This window comes from Drosophila tropicalis, unplaced genomic scaffold (genome assembly GCF_018151085.1).
Source record: "Drosophila tropicalis isolate 14030-0801.00 unplaced genomic scaffold, ASM1815108v1 contig_593, whole genome shotgun sequence".
Classification (NCBI taxonomy): Eukaryota; Metazoa; Arthropoda; class Insecta; order Diptera; family Drosophilidae; genus Drosophila; species Drosophila tropicalis.
In genome coordinates, this window is record NW_027173070.1 from 19,323,023 (window position 1) to 19,339,485 (window position 16,463).

The 16,463-nt window shown below is 41.2% G+C and overlaps 4 protein-coding genes across 7 annotated transcripts; all 4 read left to right on the forward strand.

Moving 5' to 3' along the window:
* The first annotated feature begins 975 nt into the window (after window positions 1–975).
* Spt-I (serine palmitoyltransferase subunit I) lies at window positions 976–3,094 on the forward strand. 3 transcript variants are annotated; one of them, XM_068289130.1, is made up of 6 exons: window positions 976–1,083; window positions 1,225–1,303; window positions 1,368–1,864; window positions 1,919–2,246; window positions 2,314–2,679; window positions 2,746–3,094. In XM_068289130.1, exons 2-6 carry the CDS (start codon window positions 1,256–1,258, stop codon window positions 2,908–2,910), a joined length of 1,404 nt encoding a protein of 467 aa, XP_068145231.1. In that variant the 5' UTR covers window positions 976–1,083; window positions 1,225–1,255; the 3' UTR covers window positions 2,911–3,094. The 3 variants fall into 3 exon arrangements, with proteins under 3 accessions (XP_068145231.1, XP_068145233.1, XP_068145232.1); XM_068289132.1 differs by having other exon boundaries at window positions 1,020–1,083; window positions 1,230–1,303; XM_068289131.1 differs by lacking the exon at window positions 976–1,083 and having other exon boundaries at window positions 1,119–1,303.
* A 641-nt stretch (window positions 3,095–3,735) lies between these two features.
* On the forward strand, window positions 3,736–6,498 carry AGBE (1,4-alpha-glucan-branching enzyme). Its single transcript, XM_068289129.1, has 3 exons — window positions 3,736–3,931; window positions 4,339–4,508; window positions 4,566–6,498. The coding sequence occupies exons 1-3, from the start codon at window positions 3,831–3,833 to the stop codon at window positions 6,371–6,373; spliced, it is 2,079 nt and encodes a 692-aa protein (XP_068145230.1). The 5' UTR covers window positions 3,736–3,830; the 3' UTR covers window positions 6,374–6,498.
* Window positions 6,499–6,762: 264 nt separating this feature from the next.
* On the forward strand, window positions 6,763–14,826 carry mei-41 (meiotic 41). Of its 2 annotated transcripts, XM_068289957.1 has the most exons (6): window positions 6,763–7,002; window positions 7,065–7,463; window positions 7,518–9,288; window positions 9,342–9,635; window positions 9,701–14,443; window positions 14,511–14,826. In XM_068289957.1, exons 1-6 carry the CDS (start codon window positions 6,773–6,775, stop codon window positions 14,634–14,636), a joined length of 7,563 nt encoding a protein of 2,520 aa, XP_068146058.1. In that variant the 5' UTR covers window positions 6,763–6,772; the 3' UTR covers window positions 14,637–14,826. The 2 variants fall into 2 exon arrangements, with proteins under 2 accessions (XP_068146058.1, XP_068146057.1); XM_068289956.1 differs by having other exon boundaries at window positions 7,065–9,288.
* Window positions 14,827–15,686: 860 nt separating this feature from the next.
* Window positions 15,687–16,463, forward strand: LOC137575709 (uncharacterized). The gene is made up of 4 exons (XM_068288342.1): window positions 15,687–15,737; window positions 15,808–15,966; window positions 16,024–16,197; window positions 16,254–16,463. Exons 1-4 carry the CDS (start codon window positions 15,687–15,689, stop codon window positions 16,461–16,463), a joined length of 594 nt encoding a protein of 197 aa, XP_068144443.1.

Sequence of the window (16,463 nt, forward strand, 5' to 3'; positions counted from 1 at the left end):
TGTCAAATAGCTTGACAAGATGTCAACGGAGTATGTTCCAAAATCCAAATCCAAATCTGTGCGCCAATCCACTCGAATTTCTAGATTAGGTCGCCGCATTTACATTTCATGTTTTTTTTTTTTTGTTTTTGGTTTTGGCCTTTTCAAGATAACAACAACTCATTAATGATGGCTAACAGGTAACAGGGCATTCAGCAATTCGGAAATTTAGTTGTTAGTTGAACACTAAAGTGTGAAGTCAGTAAAGAAAATTTAAGCGGGTTGGTTAAAACAAGGATCACAGGAAATCTTTGATTCAAGTGCGGAAGTGAATTATTGGACATTGGTGCTTGGTAACTAATTGTGGGAACTGTAGAGTGCTAATTTTCATATCGCAGCTGTCACTTGATACAAAAGCCACTTGTGAAATACAAGTTAAGGATTGGTTAATGTTAATTTTGACACATTTGACGTGATGTGTAGGTGAAAATTATGCAAGAAAATTTAAATGGACTATAGCACTTGAAAAATTAACCAAGGCTCTTACGAACTTATTAATATTATTGCTGTTTCATAAGTTTTATTTTAAAAAGGATTAGAACAATGGAATGAATTCTAAATCGACGACAGGGCGGATTGAGCTGTTATATGCTTTATTGAAAGTGGAGTGAAATTTTTTAAATTTAACACTGTAATTCTTATTGGAATCGGTAGACTTTAGTTTTAAAATCAAGTCAATGAAGTATGATATTGAACAATATTGGCCAATCTCCAGTACTTCTGTGATTTACAGATAAATATTTAAAACCACAAAATAGATAAATATTTATATCGCCAAAATAGACTTTTAATTGATTTTCTTTGAGTTTTTAGGGCACAAGTTTTTAGGTTGAGACTGTGAAAAGGTGGAGTTTTAAATATTTAAAAATAGGTACTTATAGCGCATTTTTTATCTTTTGGTGCTTGGCTATTGGCACCTCTGGTGGGGGTTACCAGTGTTGCCAGATCAGCGGTTTCGTTAGAAACCGAAAAAAACAACAAGAAACATTTGAGGTGTAGGCGGTGTTTCTGTTTGTCGTTTTCACATTTTCATACTTTTTACATGTATGTGCATTTTGTATCCAAAGCGATTTTATGACTGGCCTATGATAAGAGGAACGCTTATTTGTTTTTGCATGACACATGCACGAACAGCAATAAGAACAACAACGTAATCTCTATACGATTTCCATTGATTTTTCGCAGAAAAGTTGGAGCATTACTAACTCGACATAAAATGGTGGCTATACAATTAATCAACGAAATTGGCGGCATCTTTCGGAATGTAAGTAGACAATTCAATTGTAAATGTCACACCCAAAACACTGCTCTGTATCACACCTTTTTAGACGCCCACTTTTGCTTTGGTCTTGGAAAGTTTTCTTCTCGTCACCGTTGTATGGCTACTTTTGCACAAACGTGGTGGTGGACGTCGTCGATTTACCAAGGAACAGGAGGACTATCTAATTGAGAAATATGAACCAGAAGTGTTGGTACCCGACACCGATCCTGAGCACCCATTGCTTCACAATCATGTAGTGCAATCTATAGCCGGCAAGCACATAAAAGTCGATGGGCATGATTGTCTCAATTTGGGATCGCAGAACTATTTAGGATTCTTGGAAGATGAAGAGATTATAGATGAGGCATGCAAGTCGCTGCGTAAATATGGTGTAGGATCATGTGGTCCACGTGGATTTTATGGCACAATGGATGTTCATTTGGACCTGGAAGATCGTTTGGCAAAGTTTATGGGCTTAGAGGAAGCCATTGTGTATTCGTATGGCTTCTCCACAGTGGCCAGTGCCATACCCGCCTATGCCAAACGTGGTGACCTGATCTTTGTGTAAGTGATGCTCAAGATTGGCGTAGATTATATGTAATATTGATTTTCATTTAGTGATGAAGCTGTGAACTTTGCCATACAAAAGGGTTTGGATGCCTCTCGTAGTACAATTGTGTTCTACAAGCACAACGATGTCAAGGACTTGGAGCGTCTTCTGACAGAGCAGGAAGCGCGTGATAAAAAGAATCCGAAAAAAGCGCTTAAGACTCGCCGCTTTTTGGTTGCTGAGGGTATCTACATGAATACTGGGGAGATTTGTCCACTTCCCGAACTAGTAGCCCTACGCAACAAATACAAGCTGCGTATTTTCCTGGACGAAAGCATCTCGTTTGGCACTCTGGGCAAAGAAGGTCGTGGTGTAACAGAACACTTTAATATTAGTGTAAGTCATAAATGTTTTTTTTTTTTCCTGTTTATTCGATTTGTAACCATTTTAAATCTTCTTTTAGCGGGATGAAATCGACTTGATATCTGCTGGCATGGAGGGTTCTATGGCCACCATTGGTGGTTTCTGCGTGGGCTCGCATTTCATAGCCGAGCATCAACGTCTCTCCGGTCTGGGCTATATATTTTCGGCCTCACTTCCTCCTATGCTTACTCAGGCAGCGATTTCAGCCCTTGATCGCTTTGAACGCAATCCTCAAATTTTTGAGCAGCTTCAAACCAAATCAAAACTGTTGCATCAGAAATTTTCCAAATTCACAAAGTTGCGTCTTTCTGGCAACGAACTATCCCCCGTGAAGCATTTGTATTTGGCCCAGTCAAGTGATAAATTCGATACGGAACAAAAACTCCTTGCTGAGGTGTCCAATAAGGTATAGTTGGATTCGTTATTAAATAGAAATATTGTTGATCCTTTCCTTCTCAATTTCAATTCTTAGTGCATTGCTCGTGGTGTGGCTGTTGTACAAGCTGCCTATTTACAGAATAGGGAGCGTAAGCCAGTGCGTCCGAGTCTCAGGATTGCCATCAATCGTCATTTGGATGAGGCTGACATTGCCACAGCTTTCGAGATTATTGAAAGTGTTTCCAGTGCAGTTCATTAAGCTTCATTGTCATTGTCCTTTGTTTATTAGTCTTAAGTTGACGTATGTACAAGAACAGTATGAAAATATTGTAATTAAACTATAAATAACCTGTTACCTAGCTAGCAATCGCTTAGGGGTTCATTAAGACCAAACATTGCCTTATAGTTTTCAATAAAATTTTAAAACATAATAATTAACATAATCTTGGTATAAAATCTTGTTACTCTAAGTGACTTTCTGAAGGACAAACAACATGTAATGCATAATCACTTCGGGGCTAAGCTTTTTAAGCCGATAATTGTTTGCTCTACTAAAACCTTAAAGATCAACCAATCATGTTCAACTATCATACATAAGTATATATATATGCTATACATACATAAGTATAGCATTAATTTTACATTTTTACATTATAATCTTTCGTTCGTATATAAAGTGATGCAATAAGTAACTTAGGGTATTAAAAAGAGGAATCGTTGTTCAAAAAACAAATTTTACATAATGGACATGCACTTAACGCTTTGTCGACAGGTTCCCAAAAAAGGTTAACAATCAGGTCAGCCAATCAAGGGCAATTAGCATTCTCTCTAGGTAAGTTCTCTTATCAACGCCTCAACTTTGGATGTGTGTCGATTCCCAAATCATTTGGCGACAAAAACATGTAGCCAAGGGAAAGATTTAATAGAGCAGTGGATGGTGGTGGTGGCAGTGACGGTGGGAGAGGCGGCAAGGCTCCATTATGCTGTTGTTTATATACGCGAACCGGCAGGCCAAAAGATAATTTAGCAAATCAGCTGTTCTCGTCAAAAGCTCTCACGAAGCTCTAGCGCTTGGACTGCAGCTGAAAATATAATCAGTTGTTTTTTTGCTGGCATAGCCGCCGGTATTTGGTCATTCTCCTGTTTTTCTATTTATTTTCCTGTTTTGTTGCAATCATCATGGGTGGTGGTGATGCTATGCAAGTGGAAGTTAAGGATATAGCCAAACTTTTCGAACAAGATGGTTACCTGAAGCCTTTTGAACGTGAGATACGCAGGCGGTAAGTAGGACAGAAGCCATTAAAGTAGGTACAACGGAGAGATCATACGAGTTCAGGGTTGGCTTCGGCAATAGATAAGCATAACTTGTCCAGCGACGGTGCATAGTCATATCAGTTGGCCAGGGATTGGGCGGCAGCGTTAAACGAGCAACAAATGCAATTCAGTTGGAAAAACTTTGTTCGCAATGTCAAGTGAAGGTCGCCCTGCGTGTTTGCCTTGACTGTGGATGTGTGGGTGTGTGTGTGTGTGCGTGTGTTCGTGTGTGTATTTGCTTGATTCTACTAATTTTTATTTATGTATCTCTGATATTTTGCGTGATGCCGGCGTGTTTGGAGCATGTCTCCTTCCGGTTTTTCTATAAATAACCAAAGATGTCTTGACAATCTCTAACTTTCATCCATTGCAGTCATGGCGTTCTTCAGGATTGGCTTGGCAAGATCAAGGACAGCGAGGGGGGCCTGGATCAATTCTCACAGGCATACAAATATTACGGTCTACATTTTCAGCCGGATAATTCGGTTATAGCCCGCGAATGGGCTCCCGGAGCCAGAGATGTTTATCTAACGGGAGATTTTAGTAAGTAGATTAATGAAATCGTTTATCAATTCATTTATTTATTAATCCACTTCATAGATAATTGGCACTGGGAGGCACATCCTTTTAAGAAATTAGACTATGGCAAATGGGAATTGCATTTGCCCGCCAATGCAGATGGAAGTCCTCCAATTAAGCATCTCAGTGAAATCAAGGTGATCATACGCAATCAATCCGGGCAACTACTGGACCGTTTATCGCCATGGGCCAAATATGTGGTCCAGCCACCAAAGGAGGCTAATCAGGGCGTGAATTACAAACAATATGTTTGGCAACCACCAGCTGCAGAACGCTATCAACGTCAGCACGGACGTCCGGCTAAGCCTAAGTCGTTGAGAATCTATGAGTGTCATGTGGGAATAGCGTCGCAGGAGCCCCGAGTGGGCAGCTATGATGAGTTTGCCGATCGCATTGTGCCGCGCATCAAGAAACAGGGCTATAATTGTATCCAAGTTATGGCCATTATGGAGCATGCCTATTACGCCAGCTTCGGCTATCAGGTGACCAGTTTCTATGCTGCCTCCAGCCGTTATGGCAACCCGGAGCAACTGAAACGCATGATCGATGTGGCCCACGCAAATGGTCTGTATGTTTTGTTGGATGTGGTACACTCGCATGCTTCCAAGAATGTCCAGGATGGTCTGAACCAATTCGATGGGACCAACAGCTGTTTCTTTCACGACGGTCCGAAAGGTGAACATTCGCTGTGGGACAGCAGGCTCTTTAACTATATGGAGTATGAGGTTTTACGCTTCTTGTTGTCCAATCTGCGTTGGTGGCACGACGAGTACAATTTCGATGGTTATCGCTTCGATGGTGTTACTTCTATGCTGTACCATTCACGTGGAATTGGCGAGGGATTTAGTGGTGATTATAACGAATACTTTGGCCTTAATGTGGATACGGATTCTCTTAATTACTTGGGTTTGGCCAATCATTTTCTGCATACGCTCGATCCGGAAATTATAACTATAGCCGAGGACGTTTCCGGCATGCCCACTCTGTGCCGTCCCGTATCTGAAGGCGGAATTGGTTTCGACTATCGCTTGGGAATGGCAATCCCTGACAAATGGATTGAATTGTTAAAGGAACAATCCGACGACGAGTGGAATATGGGGAACGTAGTGCACACTTTAACAAATCGCCGCTGGATGGAGAACACGGTGGCCTATGCCGAATCCCATGATCAAGCTCTGGTGGGAGACAAAACCATTGCGTTCTGGCTAATGGATAAGGAAATGTACACACATATGTCCACGCTTTCGGACTCAACTCTAATTATAGATCGCGGTATAGCTCTACATAAAATCATACGTTTGATAACGCATGCGCTGGGTGGAGAGGCATACCTGAACTTCATGGGTAACGAATTTGGGCATCCCGAGTGGCTTGATTTTCCACGTGTGGGCAACAACGACTCTTACCATTATGCTCGCCGTCAATGGAATCTCGTCGATGATGAACTGCTGAAATACAAGTATCTCAACGAATTCGATCGTGCCATGAATCAACTAGAGGAACGTTTCGGTTGGCTGCATTCCGGACCCGCCTATGTTAGCTGGAAGCATGAGGGTGACAAAATAATTGCCTTCGAGCGCGCAGGCTTGGTTTTTGTTTTCAATTTCCATCCGCAACAGAGTTTCACCGGCTACCGCGTCGGCACCAATTGGGCCGGCACCTACCAGGCTGTTCTCTCATCGGATGATCCGCTTTTCGGTGGCCACAATCGCATTGATACCCAAGGCAAGCATCATTCGAATCCTGAAGGTTATGCTGGTCGTTCGAATTTTATTGAAGTGTATACTCCATCCCGTACAGCTGTGGTATATGCTCGAATCAGTGATTGATACTCTACTTGATATCCTATGCTAGAGGAATCAGTTTCCAATTTGTTAGTTATTAGTTTTGTTAATGTTTAATGGAGGATGTCTCAACCAGAGTCCTTGAATTATATGAATACGTACATATATGAGATGGACAGTGTTTTATTAAAAGTTGTTTCTATTCCATTTTTTAAAATTGCTCGCCTGTGGCCTGTAAATCAAAAGCTGCAGAGATGCCGATGGATTGCTAGTTCAATTTTATGGTAATTCGTAACGGATATAATCAGCTGTTAGTAGTTTAACAGCTGGTGGGGCGCATGTTCTTATCATTTCTAACACCAATTTTTGAATTTTACAACATTGCGTTTAACAAATGCAGCCCTCGTTGTTGTTGTTGATTTGAAAAGACTAAACATCACGAAAATGACGCGCCGTAAAGAAATGTGGAAGATCCTTTATAATGTGGTCAATAGAAGTGAAATTGGTGGTAATTTGGAGGAAGTTTTCAATGTGATAGATGAAATTTTATGCCAAGAAGCCAGCCTAATCAGTGGGTCTGAGTTTAACTGCAAATTCCAAGACACATTTCTGCTCTGGCTGCTCAATAAATTGGCCCATTGCATTCTCAATAATAACGCCGGTTCGGATATCAGGTAATAAGGACTTTTATGTACTTTGGTGCACCACACTATATGCCTTTATTCTTCTCTCACAGTCAGTGCATCGAGCTGCAAAAGAAACTCATCAGCTCATGTTGGTCAAATCATTCAAAACTCTTCGAGCGTATAGTGCAGGCTTATATAGAAGTTCTACAGGTGATTTACGAGCAATTAACTGAATTACAATTCACGAAGGATAACCAGGAGCAGAATAGTGAGCAGACACTAATCTTGCGGATCTTTGCCTGCGAAGTAAGCCTTTTGCAAGAGTTTGATTCGCAATGTAGTCATAAGGAAATCAATGTAAGAGTAGATCAAGTCGACGGATATGCCAGAAATATGTTGACCATTCTACAGCATGCTCATGGCATTGGGCATGCCACTCATGCTGGTATTTTTGCCGGCAGTCTGCAACAGGCTTTGCTGATCCTTAAAGAGTGCGATGTGGAGACCAAGTTGAGTAGCATGAATTATTGCCATGAAGTCCTCAAAATGCAATCTGCTTCCAGTTGGCTTTTAAACGCAGATGTTCCTCACTACGCCCAGTTATCTTTAAAGGCGATAACTATGATGTGGTCAATGGTGCCCAAATGGCTAGAAGTCCGTTTAATAACCCAATTGGAGATACAACATTTGGTGGTCTTAACCAAAAATCTTCTCTTGGTGATGCAATTGCCTGGTAAACAGACTCTGGATTTGGGCCACGATTTGCTAAATGAGATTTTGTCGTTACCTTTGAATATGGACAAATCCGAGTTGATTGAAAACTTGGCCAACTATTTGAAAAAACAAATGGATGCTGAACTCGGCTGCTCTCTGGTTGCATTGCAGCATCTGGTGATGAGTAAATGGCGAGTCTTTCCTGTTCAATTAATGCCTGTACTTACTTGCGTGGCAGTCAAACACACTGAAATGAGATCTGACATTCTTTGCACTCTCACAAAATGTCTGAATAACCTTTTTCAGAAAATTGATAGCCTATCTCCTGTGGAGCTTGATCAAATGCTATCCATACTAAAAGCCCTAAAGCAATTGGAATTGCTTCTATTACAACAACGTCAGCAACAGGTCTTTGTCAATGAACAAACAAATCCCATCGATTGCGACTTCTTAATAAAGCTTCCCTTGCAATATGATCTTGTGCTAACACCGGAGATCAATTGGAATCTTCATGCTCTAAATGTTATCGAGCAGGATCAGAAGGGGCGATTGAACTTTACCGAGAAATATTTTGAAATTTGTTCACTCTTAATGAAGATATCTTGTGTACGCCCTAATCTAAAGTCCCAGACTCAACAGCAGTTACTTTCAATACTCCAGCGTAATAAGCAGCTGGATCACTTATGCTCCATTAAACTTGAGACGCCTTCCAGTGCCCACACTCAATTGCAATTGTTTTTTGCTCAAGAGAATATGAATTTTTTTACATTACAAGATGAGGAAACAGTGAAAACCTTTTTCGATAATCTCCCCCAGTTGAATATGTCTGGCTACATAAAGACCGATCATCTCTTGAAAGCACTACCAAGTTTGAGTAATCCAAAAAATCGCTGTCTAGTTCTACGCTTACTTCTCTGCTCACAGTCTGAGACGATTCATGTATTTAGAGTCGAGGATCAGTTACTTTGGTACTGCTCTAAGTGTCGTCCAATGCCAGAGGCATTACCTGGCTATTATCTAGGAAAATACAAGTCAAGTTTACATAATTTTAATTTTTCAAATGACACATTTCAATCGATAGCCGAGGATTTGCTGTTTCAACCCGATTTCTTGTTCATTGCCCACCATCTGAACTCTCTAAAATCCATAGATCCACAGCTTTGTTTGCGCCTGTTGAGCGAGAAAGGTTGCGAAAAACTCTCGGAACAGACAATGTCGCTTGTGGTTCCAGTGATGTCGTCGCGGGATCCCCGATTCATGAAAGAATTGGCTGCCCTAATACTTACTAGCATTCAACAAGTATTGGCTAAGCCAGTGCAAGCGCAAAGCGTTTACGAGCAACGTAAACTACTCCGACTACTCGTGGGCTGTGCTTATCCGGGTATTAGTGAAATCTGGCTATTCCACTGGTTCAAAATGACATTCTTCTTCCTGGTTCACATTCGTTCGCTGGTGGTGCAAGAAGCTGTTCTAGCTGCCAGCGAAATGTGCGCACGTCATAATCTGCAGACGGTTACATTATGGAACTGGTACAAACGGGATGCACTTGCCCTTGCCGTTCGTTTGGCACTGAATGTATACCTATCAGATGGCGTGAGATTTACACGATCTTTGAAAGCGGTAAGTAAAAATAACAAGCACACATTTAATCATATTAATTTGCCTTTTTTAAGCTCTCGAAAATGTTGGGATTTTCATGTGTTCAGGAATTCACGTGCAAGTATCATCGCCTGTTGACCACCATGGTGTTGCCGTATTGCATGAAGGAACCACGCTGCAAGGGTGTTCTGGTGCTAATATCAAAACAATTGAGAAAACCAATTTCCACTTTATTTGCCACTTCATTTTTACGCATTTATACACATGTCCATCTCACAGAGACTCCAGAATTGGCCAATAGCTGCATTGAATTTGTGGTCAGTTGCACCAAAAGCAGTCTCCAGCAGCTAATGAATGCCGATGTCAAGGTAAGAGGAGACTCCAAAATATAATAAAAATATAAAGTGCTATAATTTTTACATACTCATTGCAGCAAACTGTTGCTGAACTCCTAATCTACTTTAATCGGGATCCAACATTTATAATGCGATCTTTTCAAAGTCTCCTGCATTCATCAGAGGACAACATCGAACAGTATCCATCGTCAAGTCAATCAGCCAATGCCGAATTTGCTGCATTTATAGCCGAACGATTTTTAGGCGTAATAACCCATTTTGAGAGCTGTCTGGGTGAGCCCTCGTTTGAGAAACCCCTTAAAGAAGAGACCCTCTATAGCTTGGGCCAGATTATGCGTTTGGTTGGCTCGCAGCATGTTACCCAGTTTCGTTTTAAGATTATAGCCATGCTAACGTTTGTCCACACATTGAACGAGACACGCCTGCAGAGGATTTGTCTTAAGATATGGCATATTTTTTTGCATGTGGTCAATGTGCAGGAATTGGGTCCATCTCTGGGTCGGATAGTGGCTACTTTACAACCCCTACTCAATGATAAAGAGACCGTTGATCAAGTAAATGATCTATATGAATTTGTTATACTTAAAAATGCCTCAATGTTGGGTAATTTCATTACGGATCTGTACTTTCTTGAAGACATGGAAAATGTGTCGCCAGTCATAAGACAGTGCATCAAACGGCATACATCTCACCTAAATTTTGGCGTCGACAAGGAGGAGGAGGAGTCCAATTCACCCCAATTGCTAGTGCAATTGCAATTCCTTTACAAACACATCACCGACGAGTGCCTCCAAGTTCGTATCTATGGCTTGCAACATCTGGGTGCTCTTTTTGGTCGACGACGTGGCCAGCTGAATCGTATGATTCTAAATGAATTGCCCATGGAGCCACTTATTGAGCAGATTGTTAATGTGTTGGTTGCGGGCTGTCAACACGATGATCGCCAACTTCAAATGGCATCAGCCAAATGCCTCGGAGAACTTGGTGCCATTGATTCTAGCTACTTGCCCTCCAATTATAATTTCACCAAGCCGCAGCAATTGCCATTGAGTGTGCTTTCTGAGGAGTTTACCATTCTCGCTCTAACTTCTTTGTGTCGGGGCTATCAATTTCAACAGAAGACGAAGCATGTGGATAGCTTCTCGCTGGCTATACAGGAAACACTGGCCGTGTGTGGCATCTCGCCAAAGGAGAAGAAAAAAGTTCAACTGTGGCAGTCGTTGCCCTCGCGTATGCGCCAGGTTATGGAACCATTGCTCTATTCCTGCTATACCAGTTCCCAGCGGCCGAGTAGTTGCAATGAACAACCCATATTTGGGAGTCACTATACAAAGAACTCTTATGAGGAGTGGGCATTTCTTTGGGCTAGCCGTCTAATTGACTATATCCAATCCACCGAAACGCGGCACTTACTTAGTTCGTACAAGCCTTGCATTAAACGAGATGCCAACATGTTGAGCACCTTTTATCCCTACATAGTTCTTCATGCCCTGTTGGAATGCAAGCCAGAGCAGCGGAAACACGTTCAGGAAGAGTTTGTTGCCGTTTTGCAGGCCAATGAAGAGTATTCTGTATCGACAAAAAGCCAGCAGGATCTCAGTTCTCATAAGGAGAACGCATTTAAACTGTTCGAGTCAAAGAAATATGCAGCTGGCATTAGGCCAGTGTCGGAGCAACAACAGGAAAGAGAGGAAGACTCCAGTCACGTGCCGCGTTTGGCCGGTAAATTGTGTGCTGAACTTTTAGATTTCTTGCAGCGGTGGCTCAGGGAATGGCAACGTCTTCATGGACGGAGTACAGGTGGTAAACCGCCACAAATTGTTGATGCCAACTATAGAAAAATTTATGAGTTTCTTAAAACAATTCCAAAATTGTTGGTTTCCCAAGCTAGCTATAATTGTGGCGAGTATCCACGGGCTTTGTGCTACCTGGAAAGTTACCTTGAGGAGGGGGACAAAGCGAAGCGTATACTGGAACAGTTTACGTTTTTGATTGAAATTTACGGAAAACTAATGGATGCCGATTCAGTGGAAGGAGCTGTACAAGTGCGAAGCTACGACATGAGTGTTACCCAGGAGATATTGGTGAATCGTTTGGTCGAACGGCAACAGGATATGATCACATGCTATGAGCAGCTTTTGTCCAGTACGGAGGAATTGCAACCGGATCATATTAGGGCTATTATTGATGCCTATTTACGTATGGACACCCCTAAGACAGCCCTTCTTATAGCTGACGGTCTGTGGCAGCGCTTGTCAGATCAGTTTACAGAGCAATATTTCAGTGAATGCAAATCGGAATTACTCTGGCGTCTGGGTAGCTATGAAGATCTGGAGGAACAGGCCAAGCCCAACTGGCCCGCACTTTGCGCTCAGGGTTGTCTGGCCCTAAGGCAACCTTTAACTAGCCATTCGCAATTTGATTCCCTTCTCGATGGCATGAGGCATTCTGTACTGGAACAACTTCGGAGCTGTTCGGCCAATCAGCAGCATTCCTATGCCCATGCGTACGATGAAATCGTGAAACTACATTTAGTTTATGAACTTCAATGTAGTCAGCGATTGTTAGATCAACTTCAATTGGAGGAGGGAGAAAGCAGAACAGAGCAGAGCAGTGAACAGCGTCAAGAATTCCTAATGAAGGCCTATTTCGAGGACTGGCAGCTTCGGTTGCAAGTCCTTCAGCCGCAGGTGCGTGTTTTGGAGCCGATTTACAGTTTCCGGAGAAACCTGCTGACAGAATTGCAGCGTCGTCTTTCATCTAGAGCTCAATTGCTTTCCGCCATTCAAACAGAGCTGGGGCAGCTCTGGTTAAATAGTGCCCAAATCAATCGGAACGCTGGACAACTTCAAAGGGCCCAATTGTATATACTCAAAGCGGCAGAATTCAAACCCACAGGACTCTTTCTAGAACGCGCCAAGCTGCTCTGGCAGAAGGGTGACCAAGTGATGGCTATAAACTATCTGGAGGAGCAATTGTCTACAATGCGTCAGGATCAGAATGCCACACAGTTGCCACCGGAGCAGCGTAAATTGTATTTTGAGGGCAAGTACCTCCTGGCCGTTTATAATGCCGAATCCATGCACTTGTGTGCAGATTCTATACTGAAATATTTCCGTGATGCCATTGCCGTGCAGCGTCAGTCAGAGCGATGTCATGTGCAGTTTGCCCAGTTTCTGGAAAAGATACGTGAGGCCAAACAGTCGGCAGCAGGCGGCAACAAACCGCACTCATCGACCCATAGTCATGCTGACGACGATATGTTGCTACAGGTGATGCTCTATTATGCCAAATCCTTGCGTTATGGCAATGAACATATCTACCAATCGATGCCGCGTTTAATAAGCCTTTGGCTGGACACAGCCGAAACTACTACAAATTCCGATCTCATTAAGAAAATGAATGACTTGTTAACTAATTGCAATTCGGTGCTGCCTTCGGCCATGTTTTATACGGCTTACTCACAGATGCTGAGTCGTCTGTGTCATCCACAGGGAGAAGTTTTCAGTGTGTTACGTATTATAATAATACGTCTGATCGAGGATTATCCACAGCAATCTCTTTGGATGTTGTTGCCGCACTTCAAGTCGGCCACAGCCAATAGAATCAAGAGGGCCAAACTTATTTTAACAGAGTCTAGACTACAGAATACCAGATTCCAGAAGCTGTTATCCGATTTTAACACCCTAACTGAACGTCTAATTGGTTTGACCAATAAAGAAGTTACCCTTGATCGAAACTATCAGTTGAGTGATTTGGATAAGCGTCTCTCCAAGTTGTGTAATCAGGATTTCTCCGATATATTACTACCATTTGAAAAGTACATGCGTCCTACATTGCCGATCAGTTCAACGGACTTAACTCCGACAACTATCAACAACTCACAGAACTCCTCCTTAGCTTCGAATTGGTTTCCGTATCAGCAAATTTATATTTCTGGCTTTCAAGAGCAAGTTGTAGTTTTGCGTTCAGCTGCTAAGCCCAAGAAACTAATCATACGCTGCAGTGATGGTCTGAACTATGATGTGCTGGTAAAGCCAAAGGATGATCTCCGACGTGATGCACGACTAATGGAATTCGATGGCCTGGTGAAAAGATATTTGCATCAGGATGCTCGGGCCAGACAAAGACGACTACACATACGCACCTATGCCGTGTTGCCATTCAATGAGGAATGCGGCCTAGTCGAATGGCTGCCCAATCTGAATTCATATCGCGGAATCTGTACTTCATTACATGCCCAGATAGGTCAGGGAATGGGGGCTCGAATGCTTCAACAGAATGCCGTCTCATTACACGATCCGATCGAACGAAAACGAGAAGTTTTCCTCAAGGTTCTATTACCAGCCCATCCACCCGTATTTCAGGAGTGGCTACGTCAGCGCTTCACCACGCCCCACAGTTGGTACGAGGCCAGGAATTCTTACATACGTACCACGGCCGTTATGTCAATGGTGGGCTATATATTAGGCCTCGGCGATCGGCATGGCGAGAATATACTGATTGACGAGCATAATGCCGATGTTGTGCATGTCGATTTCAATTGCCTTTTTAATCAGGGTGAATCATTGGCCTATCCGGAGGTGGTTCCATTTCGTTTAACCCACAACATGACTGTGGCAATGGGACCACTCGGAGTGGAAGGCAGCTTTCGGAAATGCTGTGAGATCACTTTACGTCTACTTAAGCAGGAGGCCAAGACCTTGATGTCCATGCTGAGACCTTTTGTCTATGATTTAGGGACTCAGAGATGTTTAGCTGCAGCCACAGCCAAGATAACAAATGATGTGCAGCGGATTGCAGATCGTTTGCAGGGTCATGTAAGTGGCATACGCAATTTCATAGACCACATTTATATAATCTTTTTTTTTTTTTTTGTTCGACTAGGTCACTCGTAACCAAGCCAACAGTATTCCCCTTTCAACCGAGGGTCAGGTTAATTATCTAATCAATGAAGCTACTAAAGTGGATAATCTGGCTGTTATGTACATTGGTTGGGGTTCATTCCTCTAGGATGTGTATTTCTCAAAACTGTTATTAATTCAATGAATGAATGATAAATCAACATTCTATTCTATTTTCTGAAAACTTTTCATCACAACCAATTATGTTATTTTTATTTGTTTACGATTTGTTAATTTGTTTGACCTGATGACCTGATCCATTTCTAATATTAAAATGTAAAGTTCAAACTCATATGTACGAAAAATAATCGAAATTGTGTAAATAAGCTTACAAAAAATTGTTTTATAAAAATGTATTAAAAAAAAAAACCGGAATCAGATTACTTCTTTTAGGCTTATGGCTTTTTAGTTCGACTATAATTATTTAAATAACAAAAAAGTGTTTGGGCAAATTGTAAACATGTCATTTCTTAACTAACATCACAAACTATAAGCGCATGATAATTCTTTTTAATGTTTCTCATTATGTTAATATGTTTCTTGCATCTTTAAATATGGTGCGCGTGAATCTGGATATATATGTATATATAAATATGTAGATTTGTGGTATATATTTTCGGAGAGTATACATTGTTCGTTTCTTTTTTTCCTCTTAATGTTGGAAGGCAGGAGATGTGCATAAAACAATGTTTTTTTTTTAAATTAACCATAAATACATCCCGTCATAAATACATACCTTAAAAAATGTATTAAAAAAAGGTCCCTTTAAATTATTTCGAAACGAAAATTCCAAATTAAGTTTTAAAAATGTTAAAGCGTCTTAAGCATTTATTTTGAATGACAAGCTTCCATATGAGCGAATGATATTGTGACTATGTAATATAGTTGTCATTAAAACATACAATAAAATGTAATTGAAGGCCGTTCTTTCGCTAACATTTGACTTTCTAACTGAGGGGTATACAAACATCAATGCCGCCGAAAGTAGCTCCGGCCTTCTGGTTTAAATTAACTAACAGATATTTCCAATATTAAGCTTTAATTGCTTTTCATATTATTTGTGATTTGTAAATTAAGTTTTAATTGTTTGCCGTGGTTGATTTGGCAATACGAAATGTAGAAAAGGAATAAAATTATATTGTTTTGAATAGTTGCGGACATGTTCTCGTCAGTGTTAATCATTCTGTGTTCAGCTATAACCTGGCAAGTGGTAAAGACTTGGTGTTTGAAACAAACACCTTGTGACATCATTAATGGAACTTTCCTTTTATTGTCAACAGAATTGTGATCCACCAGTTATATATAAAACTAAGAACATTGAATGTTTTACAATTCCAAAGTTTTCTGCCAATGCCTCATGCTATGTTAAGGCCATCAATTGGAATAAAGCCACAGCTCATATGGACGTGGATCTTGTGGAAACTTTATATAATATCTCTGTAAGTTGGCTATAATCAAACTTGTGGACCAATATATGGAATAATAATTTTGCTTAGATACGACTACAGATTTTCAAGAGAGATTATACCAATAAATTTCAACCTTGGCTAGTTGATGTCCCAATCAATATTTGCGATATAATTGCCAGACGAAATTTTTTGCCCTATGGTACCATAATTTGGAAGTCAGTTAAACGCTTCTCAAATTTTAATCATTCCTGCCCTTTTATGGTAATACAGATATTTGCTTCAATTAGTGATAATTAGTGTTTTGGTTTGGTTTTTAGGGTCATTTGTTTGCACGTGATGTCTACATGGATGAGAGCTACTTGCCCATACAAATGCCATTAGGCTTGTATCAGTTTTCCATAAGTATCTACGAGAATTATCAACGAAAGTCCACAGATTATGTTGGCGCCATCAAATTTTATGCCCAGGCAATGGAGCCAGTGAAGTCAAGAAGAAATCAGAGTAGTACCAATCGACCAAATAAATGA